Source organism: Camelus ferus, chromosome 1 (assembly GCF_009834535.1).
Source record: "Camelus ferus isolate YT-003-E chromosome 1, BCGSAC_Cfer_1.0, whole genome shotgun sequence".
NCBI classification, from domain to species: domain Eukaryota; kingdom Metazoa; phylum Chordata; class Mammalia; order Artiodactyla; family Camelidae; genus Camelus; species Camelus ferus.
The window spans coordinates 90,501,675-90,515,099 of NC_045696.1; the positions used below are offsets into that span (position 1 = coordinate 90,501,675).

At 34.3% G+C, this 13,425-nt stretch overlaps 1 protein-coding gene across 4 annotated transcripts in view; it reads right to left on the minus strand.

Moving 5' to 3' along the window:
* Nucleotides 1–523: 523 nt before the first annotated feature.
* RSRC1 (arginine and serine rich coiled-coil 1) overlaps nucleotides 524–13,425 on the minus strand; it is a 349,746-nt gene continuing 336,844 nt past the window's right edge. For 3 of the 4 annotated variants that reach the window (XM_032485545.1, XM_032485521.1, XM_032485531.1), the window contains 3 exons: nucleotides 13,125–13,231; nucleotides 3,472–3,624; nucleotides 524–2,826 (listed from right to left, as the gene is read on the minus strand). In XM_032485545.1, coding sequence (XP_032341436.1) covers nucleotides 2,734–2,826; nucleotides 3,472–3,624; nucleotides 13,125–13,231 — 353 coding nt within the window. In that variant the 3' untranslated portion in view covers nucleotides 524–2,733. The remainder of the gene's footprint in view (nucleotides 2,827–3,471; nucleotides 3,625–13,124; nucleotides 13,232–13,425) is intronic. The other variant, XM_032485537.1, reaches the window with a different exon arrangement.

Here is a 13,425-nt window from a genome sequence, read left to right on the forward strand (position 1 = left end):
GTGAAGTCATCATGAAGCCTTCCTTAATTTTTTAACTTACAGTAATTTCTCTCTTCTTTGCAATCATGTCCTCTTCTCTGCCACTAAGTATTATATTTCTCATGTCATATATATGTCTGGTCTTCATAACTAAGCCTATTGAGGGAAGGACCCCTTCTGGATTCACCCATATATACCCAAATGCCCTTACTGTGCCCAGAACAAACTTGGCAGTCAAAAAAAGTTAATGAGTAAGTGGGTAAATCTGACTGAAGAATACCTGAGTTCCCCAAGTAAGCAGGGAACAGGCCACTAACTGCAGAGCAATCAAGGTTTCTTGTGGTCTTGGCAGGGAAAGCTGAGGACAAAGCTGGGATGAGGTCTACGGGCCATGGCAGTTCAAGCACATACATAAGGAGTATGCTGAGGTTGGAGTGGAGCTTTTCAGATCATTACCCGTGCAACTATTTGTTCCATATTTCATTAAGATGGCTACCATGTCAATATGTTACCTTGGCACAAACAGTACACTTTTTCTATCAAGGGCTTTCTTTTGTGCTATTTTATTGAAAAATCAAAGACAGCAGGTCTGCTATTAGTATCCTCATTTCACACACTAGGATGCTGAAGCGAGGAGGGTGAATGACTCAAAGTGTTCTTTCTCATATTCTTAGGTATCTGCCTCTTCATAATTAGGAAGTGCCAGGAAAAATTTTTTATTCCACTTTCCCTGAGAATGCGCTCAGTTCAGAAATGAAAACTTGTACTATTAGTACTCATCATTTTGTATGAAGTCAGTGTTTCAAAAAACACTTTGAGGTCTCATGGAAGTCCAAATTGTTGCCATTAATCAAGTGACATGAAAAGGATTGTTCTGTTTTATAGACTCATTATATTAGGATAGTAAAGAAAGCTTGGATGCATAACCTAGCTTGACTTTGGTGATATGTTTGATAGCGGTCTATGAAGTCTTTCTCATTAAATTTGATTTGGCTTGTGCGGTAATACTGTAGTCTTCAACAGGAATGCAGGTAAACAAAGTTAATAATACATTAAAATGAATCATACTGGAAATCAGGAAGGAGGGGAATAGTCACTGAGTTCCTGCAGGGACTAAAGTTTAATTAATTCAAAAAAAATTATTCTCTATCTCGATGAAAAATTTAGCTGTAAAATACAAATCTATTGCAGTTCAAGCTTCTGCATTTGGGCCACTTGTCACAGAGGAACATGGGTGTTAAATATAATTAAAGTGGATGACAGTATTTTCACTATTTTATAAATGAGGAACATCAGGCATACTGAGAAAAAAATGCCTCGTCCAGGTTCTTTGGAGAATCACTAGTGGCCCAAATGACAACCCATATTCTTGCCTAGACCACTGATACACACTTCCCCAAAGGGGAACAGCCCTTTCACTATTTACAAGTTACATAATGAATGAAACACAAAATTATTCAGTAACTATAATCCCTTTTTAAAGTTACTACAAATTTGTATATGTTAAAAACCACACAAACCTGAGTCCATACTGGGCACTTTTACTTACAGCTAAGGGGAAAAAAAAACCCACTAGCATATATTAGAATATGAAAACATGTTTGTATGAAAACAAGTATTTTGTCATCAGTCTATTTTCCATGCCTTTTGCAACTGGTTTTTAATTCTTTGTATTTTTCATTTTTAACAGGGATTACAACTTTAGTCATTTCAGAAATTTAAAAAGATGGCATCAAAATCTCCTATATATTGGTAATACGAGCTTAAGAACTTTTCATGCTTATCTTGTGTTCTGAGCTGCATGTAGTCTTCACAGATACAAATTAGAGCAGAACAAAATAGAAAAGGGTAATACACATGTCAGCTGTTGAAAACTAGTTTTGTAAGGCAAGGCCTAAATGTCCTTATCTCTGGCATGTTCAGTAATGGAATGCATAGTTGATTTTCATTCAGCTACCAGTGAAAGGTATTCCACAATGACAGATAGCCTTATCAAAATTACCATTAGCTGGCTTCCTCTACAGGGAATAGCAGTTGGTTAAGTAAGACTGAAGTGAGAGCTCTTACAAGTTTTCTCAGAAACAATTCCCCACCATGATATGTGGCCAACTGGTTAGGTCTTGTGTGAACACATAATTTTTAAAAGAATGAGCTGGGACCTGCTAACATGATTCAAAGGAGCATCTAGTAAAAGCTGATGTCTAAGCAATAAAGCAACAATTCGTTTAATTTTCAAGAAGTTTTTTCATTAAATTTGTTATTCCTCTAAGATTAACATGGCTCATTCTGCTTAAGATTGTTTATAGTGCTTTTAATTGTGCCTAAAATTTTACAATAAGGTGAAATAAAAGATTCAAAAATGGTTTTATAATATATAGAAGATGACCACTCATATTTATAGCTTGATTTTTTTATATATATGATTAATCAAAATTGTGCCTTTAAATGGCAACGTGATATTTATTGTACTCAGAAACATTACTGTGTGCCTTTTATTTTAACACTGCTGTTCTTAGGATTAGCTTTATTAACAGTATGACATTTTCATGCATTCTTAAACTTTACATTAGTTTTACTATTCAGTGTTTGATTAAGTTCAAATCAACAAATATTCAAGCCTACGTGAGAAAAGAATGAAATGAGATTACCTTTATATATAATCATCTAAGTTATTTTTAAGAGTAAAAAGTTAATATTGGGATTTAAAAACCTAAATTTCCAATGTTACTGTTAATTCAACCGTATGTATGTTAATTAGGCCACAGGACTGCCCATTAGCCTTTCTTGTCGGAGAGCAATTAATCTCTTGAACCACTTTTCCTCAGCATCAGCTTTCTCAATAAATAACTGAAATAAAAAAAAAGAAGAAGAAAAAATGTTATTGTTTGCCAACAACTTGGATTTGACCCTACATAATAAGATAAGTCACCTGTACAGAACACTTCCTTCAGCACAAGATTTGGATAGTGTTTAACTCTTGCTGACCTCTTAACAGAAGATCATCTATTTGGAATAAAGCTCAGAAAAGTCCTAGAGTAAAATGACTAATATCATCATCAATGGTTAGCAGTTTTACATCTCATTTTGAGAAGTTCATTTCCTACAATCTTTATGGGAGACATAGTGGCATGACACCATTTCACAGAAGACAGCAGAGTATGATAATGATGTATGCACAGTCAGTGAGCCAACTGGAGCACAACCAGAATGAGACCTTTTAGTGTCAGATTAAAAACAAAACTCTTCTATTTGCTTATTTTTCTTACTCACTGAATCTTCTAGAAGTCAGGTAACATGAGTTGGACCGAACCAGATTCAAATACATGTAATAATTCTGAGGGCTGGAGGTGAGCTGCCTATTTTTAGCAAATAGGAACATATGAATCCATTTCCTCCAGTGGTCTTCTTGTTACCAGCACAAAAGGACAACAGCTTGAATTAACTTCAGTCGACTAGACTTAAACTGATATTCTTAAGGTTTAAGGGTCTTACATTCGGATGGGCCAGAGAATTGTCATCTTGGTACTTGATGGCAGTAGGGATGCTGCTAGGGTCTATTTCCTTTTCATTACTTGGTGGATCAGCAACTACTGACACTGGTCCTGATGTTGCAGCTGCATGCTTCACTTCACTAGGTTCCACTGACTAAACGTAAAACACACATTGTTCGCTGGATCACAAGATACAATTAAAATTTCGCTTTGATAATATTTCTGATTTTGAGTAATAATTGCTCAACTGCCCTTCTTTGAGATAATACCAATCACAAAAAGGTCCTAAGTTATTGAATAAGAAACAGTTATTCCTAAAACAAGCAAACAAATACAAAACCACTGTGAAAATGTAATTTCTTACAATCAGTATATTTTTCTTAAGAAATTGGTACTTATGAGTCTATACTACTGAAAACATATACATGTTTCATATAACTAAATTCTATTAATCAAAAGAAGCTTGCAACAAATCTCTACTTAGTTGGTCTCTTTAGGTATAAAAGACAAATTCAAAGGTTATTACTATAATTTTTTACTAAGTCTTACTGAGATACAATTCCATATCACAATTCATATAGCTTTTACCATATCAACAGAGTTTTGCAAATAACACCACAAGCAACTTTGGAAGATTTTCAGCATCCTCCTAAAAAACCCCATACCCATTAGCAGTCACTGCTCCTCACTTCTCCCCAACCTTCCCATCTCTAGGTAACCACTAACCTACTTTCTGTCTTTACAGATTTCCCTATTCTGGGTATTTCATATAAAAGGAATCACATATGTGTTTTTTTTTTTGTGACTAGCTTCTTTCATTCAGCATAGTGTTTTCAAGGTTCATCCATGTTTGTAACACATATCAGTATTTCACTCCTTTTTGTTGCTGAATCACATTCCACTGTATGGCATATTATATGCCAGGTACCGTGCTAAGTGCTGGGGACAAAAAGACCAATAAGTCTTTCTGCTGGAAGGAACCAGGAGTGTAGTGCTAAGGTTAATTCCAGTATCTCCTTCCCTGAGAGAAGAGGAGGCCAGGGAAGTGGCCAATTAACAGCACAGTTGCAGGAATACTATGAGATGGATTAGATGAGAAGTTGAAATTATAAGTCAAAATAAAAAAAACCCTAGATGACTGGGAGATTAATTCCTCTCCTTAGCCTTTTTTTTCTACACCTATTGATTCTACACCTATAGTTTTTCAGTTTCCATTTTCTTCTGATTTAATCTACTTCTGAATATCCACTTCTCTGAATGAAGTGCAAAACAGATGTCACTGGGGAAAACATCTAGAAAATGAAATACGCATGAATTAGTTAATCCTTTATTATAATAATTTATCTTATTTAGAGTTGGAGATCCATCTATTTTACCAGTATTTACTGGCATTACTAATTGCTTAGCACATTGCTTACACAAGGGAGGATAAAAAGATATGTTCCCTGTCCAAATTGGAAACTATATTTTTCTAATGGGATGACAGATCACTAACAAATACATACCAAAATATATGACAAACTGTTCACAAGTTACATAGAGATATTTTAAAAAATATTTGGTAAATTTGATTTGGCAGTTTTCTTCTTATATTTTGGAGCTAATATTATTCCCCCCCTCCCCCCCCCCCAACCTCAAGGCTTATTCCCTAAATGACATTATTTTGACCCTTTGTAAAACTGGAGCCATTTAACAGTCAAGCCCAATATTCTGCACAGGGGAAAATGGGAAGTACGCTAATCCAAGGAGGTCCAGGACATCACTTTTTGGTACTCTAAGTTGCCAGGCAGGGAATATAGAAGCATGCTATTCTGAATATCTAGGCCACAGTTTGACAGGGCTCAGCTAGGAGACTGGCTGCCCAAATTGTGAAGTGCTGTTATTCTAGTTGCCAAATATGTGGATTACACATGTTCAGAGATAACATTCTATTATAAAAACCAAGTAATCTGATTTTGTTTTTACCTACATAGTACATTGAAGTCTTCTCTGAAAAGTGCTTAGACACACATAAGGTAAAGTTCTCAAGGGTTAGGATCAGAGCATAGGAGTTATTATTTAATAATGGGTAATGAAAAAAAAATGAGGAGAACCATTAATTCCTTCTTTATGCAAGTGAGGAAAGCTGTTAGAGAAAATTTGACCATAAAAAACCCTCAACATGGCCGCTATCAAAACATCTGGCTTTGAGTAACACTGCCACCTAATGGTTCAGTTTGGAAAAACTTGTTTTAACATGTACTTAACAAATACTTAACATGTACTTATGTCAAAGAACAAATGCTCATGCTGCTTAGGGTTATTTACCCTCTTTTTGAACACAGGCAAGTATCTGCCAAATACAATAATTTCAGGATTGAATAATTGGTAATAAACTTATTGGGGGCAGCAGTTTGAAAACAAGTTGCATCTTGGTTCCTGAAGTTTATGATATAGCAGGAACTATCAGATTATCTACTCTCACTAGAGAAATATGATTGCAGAGAGTTAAACTAGTTAAATCAATATGTGTTGCAGGAGACACAATATCTAGCATGTCATTGGTAATAGCCACTTTTCTATTAATAGCTTACTAGCTTTATTAGTAGAATTAACACAGCTGAAGACTCTACCAACTGAAGGGGTGGCTAGTTACAGAAAAGCCTTTTTCAGAGATACAAACTTTATACCAATGCATGTAGAACTATCCAGGAGATAAGGATGTTGAAACTTGGGTCATAATTTAGTCCTCAAGAGTTAGTCTTTGGGCATCTATCCCTGATGGGCATCAGGGATAGCCCATCACATCTCCCCATGACCTGGGTGAAATGGTCCTCAGGATAATTTACCTTCTTTTGCTAAGTAATCTCCTGATAAATAATTCAGCTTCTTGGGCATCCTGAATCCTTCACCTTATACTGCAGACACAGACATTTTAGTACTGGAAAGGGATATCACTTTCTAAACTAATAAATTGGTCCTTTGTTTTATATTACAGTCAAGTGTGAATTTATTCGTTGTTGACCCATCACTGCTCTTCTGATCATTTTGAAATGTGGTGACTAATAAAGTCCAGTGTTAGACAGCTAATACTTTATACTATTGTACATTCACCAAGGTAAATGCCATCTTCTGAGGCTTTTTAGCATATTTCCCTGCTGCGGTCACTCTAATGCATGCTTTCTTTATACTTCAACAGGGAATATACATTGAGTTCACAATTATGAGAGATGTTTAATTAGTAGGAAAAACATGGGCTCTGGAGTTGGATAATTTGGTTGGATACTGCTTTCTATTATTTATTAGCAGTTTGACCAAGGGTTATAAAATTTGCTAAACCTCAGCTTCCTCACTATAAATAACAGTTATTAGGATATTAGGTAAATTATAAGTACTAAATGTGTAAGGATTAATGGTAGCCAACATTATTTTAAGTTCTTTAAATATATTTTAAAAGTGGGGCTAGGAAACAGCATTGTTTTATGTCATTTGCTTAGTGCTTTAACGTTTCCAAATGACTATCTTGAAACAAACTGGTCCAAAGCTGATGTCTCTAGATGAAACCAGTAAGTTACTATGGAAAGTAATTTTTAACTATTTGCTTGGTAATACAGTAGGCTACCAAGTCTCAAATAAGGAGAATTTTAGAGTCTCCAGATCATAAAAATCACATAAAATAATCTCTGGCCCAATCAAAATGGGAATCCTTCTATCTACAATTCCTCTTAAGGAAGCCACAGACAAATGTTCAGTGTTCAGTAAGGAGAGGAGGTGGGGTAGCAGCAGGAAGAGCAGTAGGATAATAGCTTTTACTTTCCGAGTATCTGCTGTATGCCAGGTGCGAGTCTAACTGCTTTAGGTAAAGTATCTTGCTCATCCTTACAAAAGCCTCTGCCATGGGTATTATCCCCATTTTAAGAAAAGAGAGCCAAGGTTGCATGAGGTTATTATGTAGTTTAAGGACATATATAGCCAGTAAATAGCAAAATCAGAAAGTGGTTCCAGGTCTCACTCTACATCTCATGCTTTTGACCACTGATTTCTAATTGTTAAATCCAAGAGATACTGCAATTTGGTTTGAATTTTAGAGGAAAGAAATAAAAGTGTTGGTTAAATATTTTAACTAAGTACATTTCTAAGTGGCTCAATTTGCAATGCTGCATTAACATTTCTAGGCTGCTTCTGCTTCTCTGTCATACTTATCTAACCTAGAACTAGTCAGTTCTAGGTTTTCCAGGTTGATTTTCTATCTTTCTATGAATTCTTGTTAAGGGGAACCTCTTTTTAAAAGACAGTTGAAACAGAAGGTGGGTTTCTCTCACACATATATGTGAAGGTTGCTTACAAAATGATGAGGCTCCTATTCTATCTTATTCCTCTCAATCCCTAATGGTGGCTTCTGAATTAGAAGCACAAGAAAAACAATACTGAAGGTGAGTAAATTACAACTTAGCATTAAAACCTAAAGCAAACAAAAACTAATTATTAAAATAATTAATAATGGTGGTCCCTCTAATGAGATGTATGTGAAATTTTTTTTATATTGGTCCCATGGGTTTTGTTATATAGGGTTTTTGTTATAGATTTGGGGACAAGAGTTTTTCTCTTGAATTCAGTCAGTTATCTTAAGATTAACAGCTATAGGAAATAATATTTTAAAACTTTTCAAGGGAATGTAAGAAGGTGAAAACATTACTAATCCTAGAATTCAAATAGATAGATATTATTACATGTACAAATTTCAAAAGACTTTAAAGGTGAAACCAGATATCTAACGAATTGCTGTATTTCTCAGCACGGGGTCTGTCTAACTGGTGAGTATGGAGACGCTGGGAAAATAAAGGGCATGCTGGAGAAACGTTAAGTGGAGTAAGGTATTTATACTCAAGATAGTTTGAGCACCTACAGTCATAAAAGTTTTCAAGTACTATAGTTTATAGAATGTCCTTAGATAGCAAATAATTTAGATGCTAAGTATGTTATTGAAAAACAAACATTTAATGGATCAAGAACCATGTTAGATATTTATATTTAATCCTTAGTTACTCTAAAAAGTAAGTATTCCCATATGACCCAGGAATCCCACTCCTGGGCATATATCCAGAAGGAACCCTACTTCAGGATGACACCTGCACCCCAATGTTCATAGCAGCATTATTTACAATAGCCAAGACATGGAAACAGCCTAAATGTCCATCAACAGATGACTGGATAAAGAAGATGTGGTATATTTATACAATGGAATACTACTCAGCCATAAAAACCGACAACGTAACGCCAATTGCAGCAACATGGATGCTCCTGGAGAATGTCACTCTAAGTAAAGTAAGCCAGAAAGAGAAAGAAAAATACCATATGAGATCACTCATATGTGGAATCTAAAAAAAGAAAAAAAAAAACAACAAAGCATAAATACAAAACAGAAAATAGACTCACAGACATAGAATATAAACTTGTGGTTGCCAAGGGGGCGGGAGGTGGGAAGAGATAAATTGGGATTTCAAAACTGTAGAATAGATAAACAAGATTATACTGTATAGCACAGGGAAATATATACAAGATCTTATGATAGCTCACAGAGAAAAAAATGTGACAATAAATGTACATATGTTCATGTATAACTGAAGAATTGTGCTCTACACTGGAATTTGACACAACATTGTAAAATGATTATAAATCAATAAAAAATGTTAAAAAAAAAGTAAAAAGTAGGTATTCTTAGCTCTGCTTTATGAATTTGGAAACAGGCTTAGAAAGAGGTTAAGAGGTTTGCTTGAGACCATAAATCACGGTATGATGTAAAGGAGTTAAGATTCAAACTCAGTGGAACAAGACAAGGATGCCCACTCTCACCACTTCTATTCAACACAGTACTATAAGTCATAGCCACAGTAATCAGACAAGGAAAAGAAATAAAAGTGACCCAGATTGGAAGAGAAGAGGTAAAACTGTCCTTATATGCTGATGACATGATACTATATATAGAAAACCATAAAGGCTGCACACAAAAACTAGTAGAGTTGATAAAAGAATTTGGCAAGGTAGCAGGATACAAGATTAACATGCAGGAATCAGTTGCATTTATTTACATTAACAATGAATCACAGGAAAAGAAAGTAAAGAAACAATCCCTTTTAAAATTGCATCAAAAAATACTTAGGAATAAACTTGAACAAGGAGGTGAAAGACTTATATGCTGAGAACCACAAAACATTGATTAAGGAAATTAAAGATGACTTAAAGAAATATCCCACGCTCTTGGATTGGAAGAATTAATATTGTTAAAATGGTCATACTACCCAAAGCAATCTACTGATTTAATGCAATCCCTATCAAATTATGTAGGACATTTTTCACAGAACTAGAACAAATAATCCTAAAATGTATATGGAATCACAGAAGACCCAGAACTGCCAAAGCAATACTGAAAAAAAAAAAAAAAAAAAAAGAATGAAGCTGGAGGAATAATCCTCCCAGATTTCAGACAATATTACAGAGCTACAGTAGTTAAAACAGTGTGGCACTGGCACAAAACTAGACATATGAATCAATGGAACAGAACAGAGAGCCCAGGAATAAGCCCACAGACCTACGGTCAATTAATCTTCGACAAAGGTGGCAAGAATATAGAATGGAGAAAACATAGTCTCTTCAGCAAGTGGTGTTGGGAAAGTTGGACAGCTGCATCAAGTCAATGGAGTTTGAACACTCCCTCACATCATACACACAAAAAAACCTTAAAGACTTAAACATAGGATAAAACATTATAAGCCTCCTAGAAGAAAAAACACAGGCAAAACATTTTCTGACATAAATCTTAGCAATGTTTTCCTAGGGCAGTCTATCCAGGCAACAGAAATAAAAGCAACAGTAAACAAATGGGACCTAATTAAATTTACAAGCTTTTGCACAGCAAAGGAAACCATAAACAAAACAAAAAGACAACTTACAGAATAGGAGAAAATATTTGCAAATATATAACTGACAAGGGCTTAATTTCCAGAATGTACAAATAGCTCACACAACTTAATAACAACAACAACAACAACAACAACAACAACAAAAACAACAATCCAATCCAAAAATGGACAAAAGACCTAAACAAGCAATTCTCCAGTGAAGACATACAAATGGCCAAATAGGCACATGAAAATATGCCCAATATCACTAATTAGCAGAGAAATGCAAATCAAAACTACAGCAAGGTATCACCTCACACCACTCAGAATGGCCATCACTGAAAAGTCCACAAACGATAATGCTGGAGAGGGTATAGTGAAAAGGGAACCCACCTACATTGTTGGTGGGAATGTAGTTTGGTGCAGCCACTATGGAAAACAGTACGAAGATTCCTCAAAAAACTAAAAATAGACTTATCATATGATCCAGCAATCCCACTCCTGGGCATATATCTGGAGGGAACTCTAACTTGAAAAGATACATGCACCCCAGTGTTCATAGCAGCACTATTTACAATAGTCAAGACATGGAAACAACCTTAATGTCTATCGACAGATGGCTGGATAAAGAAGTTATGATATATTTATACAACAGAATACTACTCAACCATAAAAAAGAATAAAACAATGCCAATTGCAGCAACATGAATGGACCTGGAGATCATCATTCTAAGTGAAGTAAGCCAGGAAGAGAAAGAAAAACACCATATGATATCATTTATATGTGGACTCCAATAAAAAAGATATAAAGGAACTTATTTACAAAACAGAAACAGACTCACAGACATAGAAAACAAACTTACGGTTATCAGGGGAAAAAGGAGTAGGAAGGGATAAATTGGGAGTTGGAGATTTGCAGATACTAACAACTATATATAAAATAGATAAACAAGTTTCTACTGTATAGCACAGGGAACTATATTCAATATCTTGTAGTAACTCATAATGAAAAAGAATATGAAAAGGAATATATGCACGTATATGTATGACTGAAACACTATGCTATACACCAGAAACTGATGCAACATTGTACACTGACTATACTTCAATTAAAAAAAGTAATGAAAAAAAAAAGATTGAAACTCAGATCTCCTTGAGTCCAAAGCCGAAACTCTTTCCACTATATCAAGCAGGGTTTAGATCAATTTCCTTGCTCACTGCCAATTTTACTAGTTATTGGAGGAACTGTTAGCATCTTGGAGGAGAGGAACGAAATAAAAAATAAGTTATTACATTAATAATTAATAGCAAATGGGAAAAAGTTGTTTAGAAGAAAAGCCAGTGTATTAACTATAGAAGAATAAATATTTCCATGGAAAGAAAATGCTAATTTATCTTAAGTGTGTCCAGTAAGAACTGGAAAGTCAGGGTGAACTCCAGAAAGTAAATACTACAAAAGTAAATTTCAAAATAAATTACAATTCTATTAGGATATATGAAGGACCTCTTTATGTGTAAGAGTAAGATATCAAATACAGTGGGCAACTATACTTATGAATGTCCATTTCATAGCTCCACTTTTTAGGCATTATGGTGGAAACTACAAAATGTTCAAATGGAATTAGCAAAATAAAAAGGCAGAGACCATGGATTAACCAAGGTTGTCTAGTGCTGTGTGCCTGGTATGCTGCACATGCTTAATCCATGTCTCCAGAATGAATTATTTTAAAATGTATATGGCAACTGAAAAGGCATTCATCTCATTAGTAACAAAAGAAATGCTAATGGAACAACAAAAAGTCAATTTTTACCTATCAGGTCAGAAAACAGTCTAACACTTGGTGTTAATCAGTGTGAGAGGAAGACATTACCTTGCACTTCTGGGTGGAATTTGAATTGGTACAACATTTTTGGAGAATGACTTTGGGAACATACATGAAAATAAAGATACTAACCTTTAACAAATAACTCCATCTTGAAAATTTTAACTTAAGTTGGTAATAATGGATATCTACAAACATGTATGTAATACTTCCAAACTTACAATTACTTAAATACCTACTATCAGAGAAAAAATTAATGAATTATGATACATTGATAAGTAGAATACTATAGTCATTAATATATCTATGGATATAGAATATTTTTGAATAAGTGGTAACTATACTATGTCTTCATTATATATACGTTATTAAGAAATACATACATTTCACAGTAGATAGCCCTTTTCTACTAAACGAATACAAATTCCAGAAAGCAACCCTGATAATGACTGAAAGAATACATGAAATATTCAACAGATAAAATAACAATCAAAGCTCCTTTTACTAAAGCTAAATAAATGATACCCATACGGGTGAAGAGTATAAATATATGATACTACTTGGGTAATAATTTTATTATTAAAGCTCTTTTCTAACTTTTCTCTAGCAATGTCAATTCAAAAAGTAGATGTACACATTTGAAAAAGAACTGTATATGTTCATATAGCAGCAGATTACTATTATAGAACTATCATGTTGACACTTAACTTTGTCTTCTCAGTGAATTTTAAAATAAAAATGGCATCTGATACATTTTTACAGTTTTTTAAAACAAGTTAAACTTGAACTGATTCTCACTGATTCATTCTTTCTCTCAATAACAAGGTGACATTCTCTCACCCTACTTCAGCTCTTTATTAGAAGAAGCACTCACATTTAAGTAAAATCCATTAATAAAGCATCTCTTCAGTTGGAATCTAAAGGCTTATTCATACGCCTGAATGAAAACTTACCTTTTTGACTTCTTTACTTGATCTGAATGTTTGCTGAACAAAAGAATCACTTTCAATGGCTTCAATTTCTTTGACTCTTTTTACTTGTTCTACCAGGGTGGCTTGGTCTAAAAAAGAGGGTTTAATGTCAGTGTATTTTGGTGTGTAAGCTTGTTAACAACACTATGCCTAGGCAATGTTCTTTCTATGAATTTTATGACTTACGAGATTTAACTGGATGAAAAAAAAGACATTATATTTAAGTTATAATAGAAACTTTATTCCCCCTGGAGCTCCATAAATATAACATTCCTATACACTA